The following is a 14,145-nucleotide window of genomic DNA, read 5'->3' as shown; positions in this document are numbered from 1 at the left end:
CATATGAAAATTTCCAGGCATAAATTAAAAGTATTCAGTTTACTACAATATTGCTCGACTAAAGTCACAATGATTACCATAGGTGGAAGAAAGTCTTTTAAAACAATATATAATTTTAAATTTAACAGTAGTTCCTACAAAATTAGATAGGGCAGTTATCAAACACACAGAAATTATTTCTATTCTACAAGTTGGATAAACCTGAGTAAATTTCCAATAAAAAAAATAGATGAATTATGAATGTACTATATCAGGAACCTGATTTAGTGGTGCCCACTATAAAAAGTTGGCATCTAGTTCAAGTGATCATTGGGCATAATCCTGCCACCTCTTATTTCACCTGATTCAGTGAAGGCGGGCAGTGAGAAGGCTGAACGACCAGAAGAACTGCTCACACTAACCATCCGAGATTCTTGTATTCATGAAACAATATTTATTTATTTATTTGTATCGATTAAATTGTTTGTCCTGCACGTGCATTGCTTGTTTGCAAGTGTATTAAGTCTGGTTGTGTGTCTGCCATCACAGAATACCGTTTCATCAGGTTGTACTTGAACAATAATCTTCATTTGACTTGATATGAGGATGTGATTGAAAGGAGAAAGGGAAGGGACCACCAGTGTGATCATAAGGGTTCAACTTAACACCCTTTCTTCAAAATGAGGTGACCCTCAGCTTTCTTACTGATCAGCACTGATTCAAAAGTTTTAGGTAGATTTGACTTTTATTAACTTAAATTAAAATTCATCAAGCAGCGTGCAACTAACTGAAGATATTCCAGCAGTTTCATGAGGTTTGTTTACTATTTACTAACATGTCTATTTTCTGTTAAATAGCAAAATATTAATGGAAAGAAAGATAATCTAGGAACTTACATTATCTACATTTCCCCATTTCATTTGCAGCAGAGAGCACATCTTATTTACATTAACACAGCTGTGCACAGTATAGGGAGGTTGCTCTTCTATGCGTGTTTGCAATTTACAGCAAATGTTAGCTGGAGGTCTAGTCACAGACCTCCAACCTTCTTTACTTTCACTGATCTCAATTTATTTAATGGTAAATTAAATCTCTCTCGAAAAGCATCCCTTCCAGAGGTTTACAAATAAAGACCCTATGAGGAATTTAGGAAGAATGCAGCTGGTGCTTGCTGAGGCCACGCATGCGAATCACCTCTCATTCTTTAACACTTCAATTATCTGACACTTTCATCCCAGGTATTTTGCATACACCAAAATGATAATCACTGAAGCAGCATCCTATTCACAGCGAGGGTTTTAACAAAAAGGGAAATTGTAATGGAGATTAAGATGCATGAACCAAAGCAGCTTTTCCCCATTTGGAATTTCCGAAAGAAACTTAACAACAAATTGTTAAAAGAAAACGAAAGATCACATCTTCTTTCACTCAGGAAAGTGACTTCTCAGGAAGTCCCTCACTGGATGGAACTCACACACTTGTGTGATTTTCTGAGCTATAACATGATTGTGGATTTGCACTTCAAGGAACAGTTAACACATGGACAAGGAGCCCATCTTGTCACTCTAAATCAAAATAATCGAACAGTACAAAATAAAATCTGCCCCTCACATCATCTAAATCCTCTGATACATAGAAAGAGTTGGTGACAGTGAACTGAGTCTCTTGGGCAGTGATTTTCCAACTGGTGGGAGTATTGGAAGTGTTGGTGATCTTTCTTCCCATCTGTCCTGCAAACCTTGGGTATTCACTTCAGAATTCAGCACGAAGAACAAATTGTGGTTGCCGATGGTATTCACAGCTTTGTTTTTCCTTTCATGACAGCACCAAATATTTAATCAACTGAGTGCATTAAAGTCGCTGATTTTTCATCTGTCGAGAGAAGTTCTCAAACTCTCAACTTGAACTGAAGTAGGCAGCCTAGCATTCTTCATGTGCTTACTCCGTTCTTTGCATGTGTGGAAAGCATTTATACAAATTCAGTCAGATAACGGTTGAGAATCCCATCCACTCTTCCCCTTCTGTTGGTCTTTTAATTTCTCTCCATCTTCATCATAATATGAAGACTCTGTTAAAGAGTCTGTTGACAGAACATTGTTAAGGTGCCGGAACAGAAAACATTAAGCACATCGTGAGCAGAGTACATTGCTTGCATTTTTAAGAGAGTTCAATTCTTTTTTTTTTGAGTCACATTTCACATCACCTCTACAAAATCCTCTCCTGTATTATTTCAATGATAATATAATCTGGTTGTGATCCTTGACTATTTACTCTCTTTAGAGCCTCACATTTTTTCCATGTGTTTCTGAGGGCACAAAATTAGCTTGAGAAAATATTTGATATCTTCCTCTTTTCAACAGCTCTAAAAGAACTATAATTAGAACAAAATAACCCTTTAAAATCCATCTTAAATTTTAATGAGAAATGAGTAATGTTATTTTTAGACAGAGAAAGATGAAATGCATTTTTCCCCAACTGACTAGAACACCTTTAACTACCTGCAATCTAAAACCTTCTGTCACAACATCAAGTATATGGCCAGTTTTGGAATCATTCATTCAATTTTTCAGTGTAAATGATTAATATTCATCATAAAAAGCAAGGGATCAAGTTATGAGCCAGTAGAACCTTGCTGGTAAAAGTTTTGAATCACAACCAACAATTGTTATTCTGTATTCTTTCCCAGCAAATGGAGGTTGGAGAAAGAGAGTGTGAGAGCAGGTTTGTTTAACTAGGTGACAGGTATAAACAGAGTGGCCATCATGGGAGCAGCCTTCGTGTGAGTGGGCCAGAGTTAGAGTGGTGAGTTGAGGTTTTGGTAAGAAGAGGCTGAGGTGGTGGTGCAGGAGCTGAGGTAAAGACAACCCTCTTGAGGGAAAAAAAAGGGTTCACCTAGAAAGCACAGGCAAGAGCAGGTTTTTCTTATTTCTTTCTCTCCATTTAATAGACAGTAGGAATGGTAGCCAGTTAGGGACATGCTCTTCTTGTAGAATGTCAATAGTCAGGGAAGCCAACAGTATTCCTGACAACTTTATCTGTGAGAAGTGCACCTCCTTACAAACCAAGCTGGACTTGGATGAACTCTGGATCTTTTGGGAGGCTGAGGGTGTGATAAACGGGAGTTACAGGGATACAATCGCATCTAGGAGGCAGGAGAAAGACAGCTGGGTGACAGTCAGGAGAGGAAAAGGGAACAGGCAGTCAGAGCAGGTACCTCTGTACCCCTCAATAGCATGTATACCATTTTAGATACTGTTGAGGTGGACAACCTACTAGGGACAAGCTAGAGCAGCCAGATCTCTGGCATGGAGCATGATCTTGTGGGTAAGATAGAAAGGGGCCAAGGGCCAGGATGACTCAGATCAAGTTCATTCTCAAGAAGGGGGAAGAGCAGGTCTATGAAGGGACCAATGACATGGGTAGAAAAGGTGATGTGAAGTCCTGCAAAGTGAGTTCAGGGAGTTAGGAACTAAGTTGAAGGACAAGGACATCCAGGGTTGTGATCTTGGGATTGCTACCTGTGCCATTTGCTAGTGAAGTTAGAAATAGGAGGATAATGCAGCTTAACATGTGGCTAAAGAGATGGTGCGGGGTGGGGCTTCAGATTTATGGATTATTACGCTCACTTCAAGAGAAGGTGAGATCTGTACCAGTAGGACAGTTTGCATCTGAGTAGTGGGGGTGGGGGTGGGGCCAAATTAATATCCTTGCTGGAACATTTGCTCGTGCTGGTTCTGGGAGTTTAAACCAGTTGGCAAGGGGGTGGGAACCAGAATGACAATAGACAATAGGAGCTGGAGTAGGCCCTTTGGCCCGTCGAGCCAGCACCGCCATTTTACAGATCATGGCTGATCACTACCATCAGTACCCCTTTCCAGCCTATAGAGCAGATGGTGGAAAGGTTGATGCATCGTGTAGTGACTTTGTGAGGAAGGACAGGCAGGGAAGGAAGTGTAAATGTAGTCATTTGGAGGGATTGAAATGTATTTAGGAATAAGGGAGATTAACTTAAGCAGGGATCAGGCTGTAACAGGCAAAGACAGGATTGGCTGGGGTTTAGATTCATTAAAAAAGATAGGATGGAAGGTAAAATGGGAGGAATAGCATTACTAAGCAGGGATAATATCACAGCTGCAGAAGGGAGTACATTGTGGAGGGATGGTCGATGGAGTCAGTGTGAGTGAAAGTTAGAAACAGGGAGGAATAATCAGTGTTTGAGGAGTTGTCTTTAAGTTGTCAAATAGCCCTCAGGACACTGAGGAGCACATAAGGAAGATGATCTTGAAATGGTGCAGAAATTACAGGGTTGTTGTTATGGGAGACTTCAACTTCCCAAGTATTGATTGGCACCTCCTTTCTGTAAGAGGCATAGATAGAGCAGAATCTGTCAGGTCCAAGAAGGACTCCTGACACAGTATGTGGAACAGCCGACTAGAGGAGAGGCCATACTGGATCCAGTACTAATGAACCTGGTCAGGTGACAAACCTCTCAGTGGTGGTGAATTTAGGTGAAGTGACCACAACTTCCTGACCTTTAGCATGCCTATGGACAAGGATAGCATGCAAAATGGTAAAGTGTTTAATTGAGGAAGGGCTAATTATGACGGGAAAGGGCAGGAATTAGGGAGAATAAATTGGAAACAGATGCTCTCAGGGAAAAGCACAGAAGCAGTGTGGAGAATGTTTAGGGATCACATGCAGGGTTCTGGATACACGAGTCCCATTAAGTTAGGGAAAAGATGGTAAGATAAGGGAATAATGGTTGACAAAAGAGGTGAGACAGCTAATTAAGAGGATGAAAGAGGAAGTACTCATGAAAATTATATGGTAGCCAAGAAAGAACATAGGAGAACTAGAAGGGGGCATGAGAAAGCCTTTGCAAGTAGGATTAAGGAAAACCCTAAGGCATTCTCTGCATATGTGAAGATTAGAAGGATAACAAGAGTGAAGGCAAAGCCACTTGAGGATAAAGATGGCAACATCCCTGGAGGTAGGAGAGGTCCTAAAAGAATACTTTGCTTCAGTGCTCACCAGAAAGAGGGACTTTGTTAACGTGAGATCAGTATAGAACAAGGTTATGTGGAGCATGTAGAATTTAAGAAAGAGGAAATGCTAGATCTTCTCAAAAACATTAGGATTGATGTCCCCGGGACTGGAAGAGCTATATCCCAGGAAGTGAGGGAAGAGATTGCTGGGACATTGGCAATGATCTTTGCATCCTCTCTGGCCATATGGTGAGGTACTGGTGATTGGAAAATGGCAAATGAAGTCCCCTTGTTTAAAAAAGGTCATGGGGAGAATCTTGGAAAAAAATAGATCAATAAGTCAGATGTGGCAAGCCATTGGAGAGGATTCACAAGCATGAGGAAAAGTTTAGCCTTCTCATGGATTTTTAGCATGGCTTTGTGAAGGTTAGTCTGCCTCACAAGTCTAACTGAGTTTTCTGAGGAAGTAACAAAAGCAATTGATGAAGGTAAGTTGGTAGATGTGGTGGATATGGATTTGACAAGCCTCTCCATGGTAGACTCATTCAGAAAGTCACGAGGCCTGGGATCTATGGAATCTTGGCTGTGTGAATTCAGAATTGCTTTTACTCCAGAAAACAGAAGGTAGTAGTTGACGGAACACTGCCTGGAAGTTAGTGATGAGTGAAGTTCTACAGGGATCTGTTCAGGGGCCCCTGCTCTTAATGGTTTTCATAAATTACCTAAATAAAGAAGTAGAGGGATAAGTTATTACTTTTGTAGATGACATGAAGGTTGGGGGTATTGTGGATAGTTTAGAAGTTTGTTATGGGTTACGACAGGATAATAGAAATGATGCAGAGTTGGGCAGAAAAGTGGCAGATGGAGTTCAATTCAGATAAGTGTGAAGTGATGCATTTTGGAAGGTCAAACTTGAAGGCAGAGTTCATGGTTAATGGCAGGATTCTGAACAATGTGAAAAAGAGGGGCCTTGGGGGTCCAAATCCATAGATCTCTCAAGGTCACCATGCAGGTTGATAAGGTAATAAGGAATACTTATGGTATGCTGGCCTTCACTAGTCAGGGGATTGAATTCAAGAGTGTGAGGTAATGTTGCAGCTGTATAAAACTCTGGACCACACTTTTAATATTGTGTTCAGTTCTGGTCGCCTCATTACAAGAAGGATCTAGAAATAGGAAGAGGGTGCAGGATTTACCAGGACATTGCCTGGATTGGATTGGAGAGTGTGTCTTATGAGGCAAGGTTAACAGAGCTAAGGGTTTTCTCTTTGGATTAAAGCATGGTTAGAAATGACTTAATAGAGGTCTACAAGATTATCAGATGTATAGATAGGGTGGACAGCCTACTATCCAAGGGCAAGAGTAGCACACTTCAAAAGGTGAGAGGAGGATCACTTGGGGAAAATATCAAAGGTATGCTTTTTCCAGAGGGTCGTGGGCGTCTGGAATGCATTGCCAGGAGTGCTGGTGGAGGCTTGTACAATAGGGACATTTAAAAGACTCTTAGACAGGCACATGGATGCAAGCAAAATAGAAGGTTATGGGTGTGAAGTGAGAAAGGTTTAATTTGTTGAGTAAGTTTATATAGGTTGGCACAACATCATAGGCTGAAGGGCCTGTACTGTGGTGCAATGCTTTATGTTCTGTGTTCTTTTTCTTGCCACAAAGTCAGATTTGAATCTGGTTTTCTACTTTGGATCCTGTTAGCCTTTACTTTCTGACCAGCCTGCTATGCAGGACTTTACCAAAAGGCTTGGTGTAGGTAGATGATGTTAAATACATTATCTCCATTGATCAACCTTCTCATCTCCCCTCAAAATGCTGTCAAATTGGTCACATTTCCTTCCACCACTGGAACAGATGTAAATAAGTTTTCAAATGTTACCTTCACACTCTGGACAGCACTTGTGTTGTTGCTTTACAATGTTCTCACACGTCAGAACTGGACACTTCTCCCGTTGGCACTTTGTGGATCCTTCCTGAAATTTCAAACACAATTATTGGATTTTGTCATACCATTTCTGATCCACAGTTACATCCAGAATTACAAATTTTGTGGTTCACTTAATTAGTATGAGCTTTGTCTCAATAGACGTTCTCTTACCTCTGATTCATTACAAAAGTCATGGAAACAAGCACCTTGGCCCAACTTACCCATGTCAACCTAGTTGTTCATCTGAGCTAATGCCACTTGCTACACTTGGTCCATATCCCTCTAACCCTTTCCTATTCATTGGTCAGTCAAATCTCATAACTGTATCCGCCACACCACTTTTTCTGGCAGCTTATTCCATATTCGTACTAACCACTGTGTGAAATGTTGCCCTCATGCCCCTTTAAAATCTTCCTTCTTCAGAGTTTTAATGTGTAATCTTTGTACACTTCAATGAAATAACAAGGGAATGCTAGCCACAAGTTAGATAATAATCTGAGGTCCTTGTGCCCTGATTGTAGACTCTGTGATTTTAGTAAAACACACAGAAATGCAGGAGGAACTCCAGGCAGGCTTGCCTGAAATGTCAGTAATATATCTTTACCTTCTATGGACACTGCAAGACTAGCCAAGTTCCTCCATGCATTTCTGTGTGTGTGTTTTTTAAGTGACATTGTTCTTTTCAAAAGAAGCAAAAATTTCCCTGGAGTCCTGGTCAACATTTATTCTTCAATTATCAATCTTACTTTGCATAACTTTTCTTCTTAACATTATGACAGAGATTTCATTCAAAAGCATTTCATGGTGATGGAAACTCACAGCACAGAAATAGGCCCTTTGGCCCATTGAGTCTATACTAACCATCAACCACCCTTTTACACTAATCCTATATTTATCCATTTGTTATTCTTTCTGTATTCACCTTCATCCATAACCTAAACACCAAAGGCACATGGGAGGAAACTGAGAGCCTAGAAGAAAACCATGCAGTCACAGGGAGAATATGCAAATTCCACACAGACAATACAAAGGCTAGAATTCAACTTGGGTCTCTGGGAGTGAAGTTGTGGTTTAGGTAGCAGTGTCATTCTATATAGGTTTGTTTTTGTGTTAAATCTACAGCCTGTATCTCAAATCTGAGGTACAATGTACTAGTGTATAATTTGATTATTTGATAACATTGTACATTTACGGGATAATAATAAACTGCTGTTTTGTTTTTTTAATTTATTTTCTTTCCTATAATGAAAATGAAGCTTGCTAGAGCCGAGAGGAGGGGGATCCTCCTTCTGCAAAGCTTTGAAGAACTGCTGTGAATCAGCTGGAAGGATTGCAGTTTTAGTTTGGAAGTTCAGCTATTTAGTTTAATGCTTCTGGCAATTCAAAAGGGTGAAGATGAAAGCTGTACTCCGCCAATCTAGTCAAACACTTTGCACTTGTGTTTCGATACATTTATGTTTTCTAATGTGAGCCAACCAATCAAATTCAACAGTAACTTACAGAATTAAACCACCAATGTAATAACACATAAATCTTACTGACAATCTTAGAGCAAGAGTTAATTTTCTAACTTTGAAACAGAATAAATGATGCCTTTCATAGTCGCATCTTGGTAATTAAGTAATAACATTTCAAGCAATATCAGCTTTTTGATATGGTCTGATTCTTAATGTTAAATAGAATACCTACATCGCACCAGCAAGTAATGCATTTCATTTCCCCAAACGGAGGAACTTCAGGATGCCATTTATTATTGTTCATGTACATATGACGCCCAAATTTGCAGGGCCTGGGCCCATCAGCCTGCATCATGTCTGTGTGGTCAAAAGGGGTAACCTCTGTAACTGTAGTAAAAAAAGCAAATTTCAGAAGCAAGTTCAGGGTATCGATCCACAACTATGCAGAGTCTATTTCTGATTTGTAATGTACTTTGGGTACAGGGGGGACATTTTGGTAAGTTGCTGATGTTGCTGGACACAAACATTTGAGCAATTGGCCATTTAGTGATGACAAGACAATTCCAACCAATTAATTAAAGTCCTTTAAATATCTTCTTCTATTCAACAGTGACTTCACTTCAAAAGTGGGGTGCTTTGGGACAACCAGAAGTCATGAAATATGCTACATAAGTATACTTTTTTTCTTATATATACCATAGTAAGAAAGTACAAACTACTAACCTGGACATTCCTTGCAACAGTTTGATGCATTCTTTCTAACAGGCTGGCTACAAGGCAGAACTGGGCATTGAACTTTCTCACAATGAACTTCCCCAGTTGCTCCCTTTGAAACACAAGAAATATTTAATATTAACTTTTATATGGCTCTGATCATGGCAACATATGGGAACTTCCATGCAAGTATTAATGTTGCTCCTGTTAGTAAAACGATCTCCTTCTCTATCCAGATTCCCAGGAGGAGAAATTCAACTTTGACTATTTCCTTTAAGTGTGTGTAGATTTCTTGGTACCTATTTGTACTCACCTTTGTGCACTTGGCTCCATGATTCCCACAGATTGAAATGTAGTGAATGGACTACAATCAGTGCCTGATATGCCCACACACTTAAAGCTAGCAATAAAGATAATTCTCCCCCCCCCCCCCCCCTAAAGATTTCCTATTTCAGGCCCAATTTAGTGCCTTGAAATTGTGCAGAAATGTTTGATCAATCTTTTTTTTAATCTTAATGCCATTCTCCACCATTCAAAACAAAAAGGTTTGGGGTTATTGATAAATTGAAAATGTGATTTTAAAAATCTGTGCATTAATTTCATCCATGTGCACATTACACACCCTTTCTTTAAAATTCTTAAATTTCCATTTAAGTCAATGGAGCTGAATTTCAGAAGTGGGAGTTCATGCACAAATACTGCAAAACTGCATGTTTCGTCCTGGTAATTAAGAATGAGTTTCTCTGTAACTGCATCAACTTGTGCTAGCTCTCCTGATGTATCCTACTGATTTCTATTATTTTATCTTTTCTCTGCTTAACTAACTAAACTCAGATCTTCATTTAATCAATCACAAAATTGCAAAGCTCAATCTAACTCACTTCATATACACTTCAATTCTGATATCATTTGTTCAAATAACAATGTTCCTCAACACATGCAAAAAGAATTCCTGACATTGTTCCCATAAGTTTACAATAGAATGGTAGAAGCCACTCAAATGCCATTACATTCACTAAATAGAGAGTGCTAAAGTGAAAAATAATTGTTCATTTTTAAATTTCCTCCTTAGAACATTATTATTAATAGAAACAGTAAATTATTCAGGAAAATGCTCATCTCTGTCACAAAAAGAAATGGTCTGCAAGAGTTTCCTACCTTACAGGAGCAGACTGCACATTTCACGTAACCAAATGGTGGGACAAATGGATGCCAGGTTGTCCCAGCGGGATGCCATTTCTTGTCCCCATCGAAGTAGCAGCCTGGAATATAACAAAGAGGATTATTTATTGGAATTACTTCAGCTTCATTTGTTATATCCATGGGCACAGCAGAAGTTTAACCAAAATATAAAATGGTATTACTAGCCATTATCCCAATGAAAATGGAAACAAATCTTCCTAAAAGTGGTGGCTGAAAATTCCTAATGCTCATTTAAAATTCCCTCTCTTTTCTTTTTACAAAAGCGTATAGTATTCCAGCAGGGATGCATCATTCTTGGGATGTCACATCATCTTCCATCATCAAGGGGGAAAGGGGAAAGTTAGAGCAACTCTAATTTCCCTTGGAGTCTTGCTTCTCACAATCACATTTGCTCATAAATCACCAGCTAGGAAACTAGTGTTAACAATAGACAATAGACAATAGACAATAGGAGCTGGAGTAGGCCATTTGGCCTGTCGAGCCAGCACTGCCATTTTAGATCATGGCTGATCATTACCATCAGTACCCCTTTCCAGCCTTACCCACAAGAGTCTTATCTAACTCTCTTTTGAACATAGTCAGCGAATCCGCCTCTACCACCCTCTGTGGCAGAGCATTCCACAGATTCACACTTCTCTGGGTAAAAAAATGCTTTCTCATCTCCGTCCTTAAGGGCCTACCCTGTATTCTTAAACTATGCCCTCTAGTCCTCGTCTCCCCCATCATTGGGAACAAGTAATCAGACTTCACCTTGTCTATCCCCCTGATGATTTTGTATACCTCAATCACGTCCCCCCTCATCCTTCTAAACTCCAATGGATACAAGTCCAGTTTTTCTAGCCTTGCTGCATATGACAACCCTGCCATCCCTGGAACTAACCTTGTAAATCTGCACTGCACACCCTCTATAGCTAGTATGTCCTTCCTCAAGTTTGGAGACCAGAACTGGACACAATACTCCAGGTGGGGTCTCACCAGGGCCCTGTATAACTGCAGAAGGGCATCTCTGTTCCTATACTCCAATCCCCTCTTTATGAAAGCCAACATTCCATTTGCCTTCTTCACAGCTTTCTGAACCTGCATGCTAGCCTTCAGTGACCGGTGAACAAGTACACCCAGATCCATTTGCACTTCCCCACTCCCTAGCTTGTCTCCATTTAAATAATACTCAGCTTTCCTATTACTTCCCCCAAAATGAATAACCTCACATTTGTTCACATTGAAATTCATCTTCCATTTAGCCGCCCACTCCTCCAGCCTGTCCAAGTCCCTCTGCATTTTCCTTACATCCTCCTCACACCGCCACCCAGTTTAGTGTCATCTGCAAATTTGCTCATGTTATTTATAATCCCCTCATCCAAATCATTAACATAAATTACAAACAACTGAGGACCCAACACCGATCCCTGAGGCACTCCACTCGTCACATCCTGCCATTCTGAAAAAGACCCATTTACTCCAACCCTTTGTTTCCTATCTCTTAACCAATTTCCTATCCATGTCAGCACCTTACCTCCAATACCATGCTCCCTGATCTTGCCCACTAGACTCCCGTGCGGTACCTTATCAAAGGCCTTCTGGAAATCCAAATACACCACATCCACTGGCTCTCCCGAGTCCACCCTCTTTGTCACATCCTCAAAAAATTCCGGAAGGTTAGTCAAGCATGACTTACCCTTAAGGAATCCATGCTGACTAGCCCTTATACTATTATTACTGACTAAGTGTTCTGCTATTTCTCCTTTTATGATGGACTCCAATATCTTCCCCACCACTGACGTCAGGCTGACCGGTCTATAATTTCCCGTTGTCTCCCTCCCTCCTTTCTTAAAAAGCGGCTCCACATCAGCCACTCTCCAATCCTCAGGGACCTCCCCGGAATCTATGGAACTTTGGAAAATGTCGACCAGTGCCTCCACAATTTCCATAGCCACCTCTTTAAGCACCCTAGAATGCAGCCCATCAGGCCCTGGGGATTTATCAGTCCTCAGTCCCAACAATTTACTCATAACAATCTGCTAGTCTAAGCACTTGAGTCAAGGATGCATAACACCTTTCTGCCACATGTTATTTTCAGATTTTCTTTTAAAACTCTGAATGTACTTCACTAGATTGGTTCCTTCTGAGCAATCATCAGAAATAATTTTTCCCCTCAGAAACCAACAACGAAACATTCTCAATGCAGTAGGAAACATCATTGTTAAGAATTAGAAATCTTAGCTCACATAAAAAATATAATCACACCATTATTAATCACTGCATTAATACATAATTCATGATGTGGCAAAACAATGTTCAGTCGACTTCATTGCTACACATCTATTTTACCTCAGTAAGCCAGTGAAAAATGCTGCCATTTCTTAGCAACACCCAATCCATAGAAGCTACTTGCATCTTTTATCCTAATGCCATGACCCATTATGCCGATCATTGGTTGAATTAGAATGCTTGATCTCATATAATCAATGTCTCAAACCAAAACATCAATAACAAAATTTACTTAAACAAGACAACGGATTAAGGGAAATTTCTGGACCTCGAATTGTACCGTGCGCTGCAAATATTTAATATGCTTTGCAATAGTCATTTCTAATCTCAAAACTTGTTACAAGATGTGATGGAAAACTCTGCAAGCAAAGTGCACTTTCAGAAAATAATAGATTTCCATGTGCTTAAACCTCGAGGCTATCAGGCAAATAATGGCCATGCACCAATATGCACTAGGTGAATAATTTTGCTTTAGTAATAAGCACTTGAGAAGCAGTGTGAAGGCCTAACTAGAGGATGCCCCTCCTCAATACCAATCTGACACACAGATTAAATTTGCTCCAATGTAGTAATGTAAATATTGATAAAACATTAACTCATTTACAATTGGATAATCAGATGCATTATTTTTGTCAATTAAATTATGTTGCAAACTTACCTTCAACCTGTTCTGTCCTTATTTTCTTTTCATCTTTTTCTTCATTTTTCTCTGTTCAAATTATAATTGAACAAGGCATCAATTAAATTATTGTTTGAGAGGATTTATGATGCAACAAATAACATTTCCACTAAGTTAATTCTTGATTGTTTGATAAGTTGACGGTCTGATATTTAACTAAATATATAAATTACATGTATCCAGTATTTAATTTACTCAAATGCATAATGATGAGTTCAGACAATTACCGTTTCTCTCTAACACACCACTTCCTACTGAATAGAAACACACCTTGGCAAACAGGACAGCATTTATCTTCAACGGGAACAAGATCTGTGCAGTTCAGAGGAAGGCATATGATAGGATCACATATAACAGTCCTTTTCTGAAACAGTGAAAAAATACAGATGATGTGAGTAAAACTGTCATGCTAAAAAAAATTCACAAAATAAACCAAATTTTACACAATCAAGCTGGCTTTTATTGCGTCACCTGGCAACTACAGACAGAGCATTTCTGGTCATAATTTGGAGCCCACTGCGACCCATGGGCTCTCCATTGCCCTTCAAAGAAACAGGAATCTTGATCTTGCTTCAACTCTTCCATATCAGGTTTAATTTCCTGAAAAATATCATCTTCATACTCAGGTTCTTTAGGTGTGATAAATCCTTTCGACTCACACTGGTTGTGAATGAGCACCTGAAGAAGATCATAGTTTTAATATTATTAATAGTGATTTTGAATTCAGAGTTCAATTAATACAGTAAAACTTCTCTTATCCAGAATTCAAGCAGATGACAGATACAAAAGGAAAATAAGAAGTAAAAATTGTTGACAGAAACAAAAGGAAAACAATAAGTAAAAATTATGTATGTTTAAAATTGGCGTGCCTCGCCATTAGTTCGCCAATCATGCAACATTCAATCTCAAGCAACCGGAAAATACACT

General features: G+C 39.5%; 1 protein-coding gene across 2 annotated transcripts in view; it reads right to left on the bottom strand.

Moving 5' to 3' along the window:
* Nucleotides 1-206: 206 nt before the first annotated feature.
* The window catches only part of chrd (chordin), a 215,032-nt gene continuing 201,093 nt past the window's right edge, over nt 207-14,145 (bottom strand). For both annotated transcript variants that reach the window (XM_069897075.1, XM_069897076.1), the window contains 8 exons: nt 13,690-13,896; nt 13,489-13,582; nt 13,198-13,248; nt 10,227-10,330; nt 9,078-9,180; nt 8,587-8,741; nt 6,850-6,943; nt 207-2,059 (listed from right to left, as the gene is read on the bottom strand). In XM_069897075.1, the coding sequence (XP_069753176.1) occupies nt 1,959-2,059; nt 6,850-6,943; nt 8,587-8,741; nt 9,078-9,180; nt 10,227-10,330; nt 13,198-13,248; nt 13,489-13,582; nt 13,690-13,896 (909 nt within the window). In that variant the 3' untranslated portion in view covers nt 207-1,958. The remainder of the gene's footprint in view (nt 2,060-6,849; nt 6,944-8,586; nt 8,742-9,077; nt 9,181-10,226; nt 10,331-13,197; nt 13,249-13,488; nt 13,583-13,689; nt 13,897-14,145) is intronic.

This window comes from Narcine bancroftii, chromosome 9, assembly GCF_036971445.1.
Source record: "Narcine bancroftii isolate sNarBan1 chromosome 9, sNarBan1.hap1, whole genome shotgun sequence".
In the NCBI taxonomy this organism is placed as follows: Eukaryota; Metazoa; Chordata; class Chondrichthyes; order Torpediniformes; family Narcinidae; genus Narcine; species Narcine bancroftii.
The sequence above is the reverse complement of the archived record's forward strand: the minus strand, read 5'-3'. Positions and strand labels throughout refer to the sequence as shown.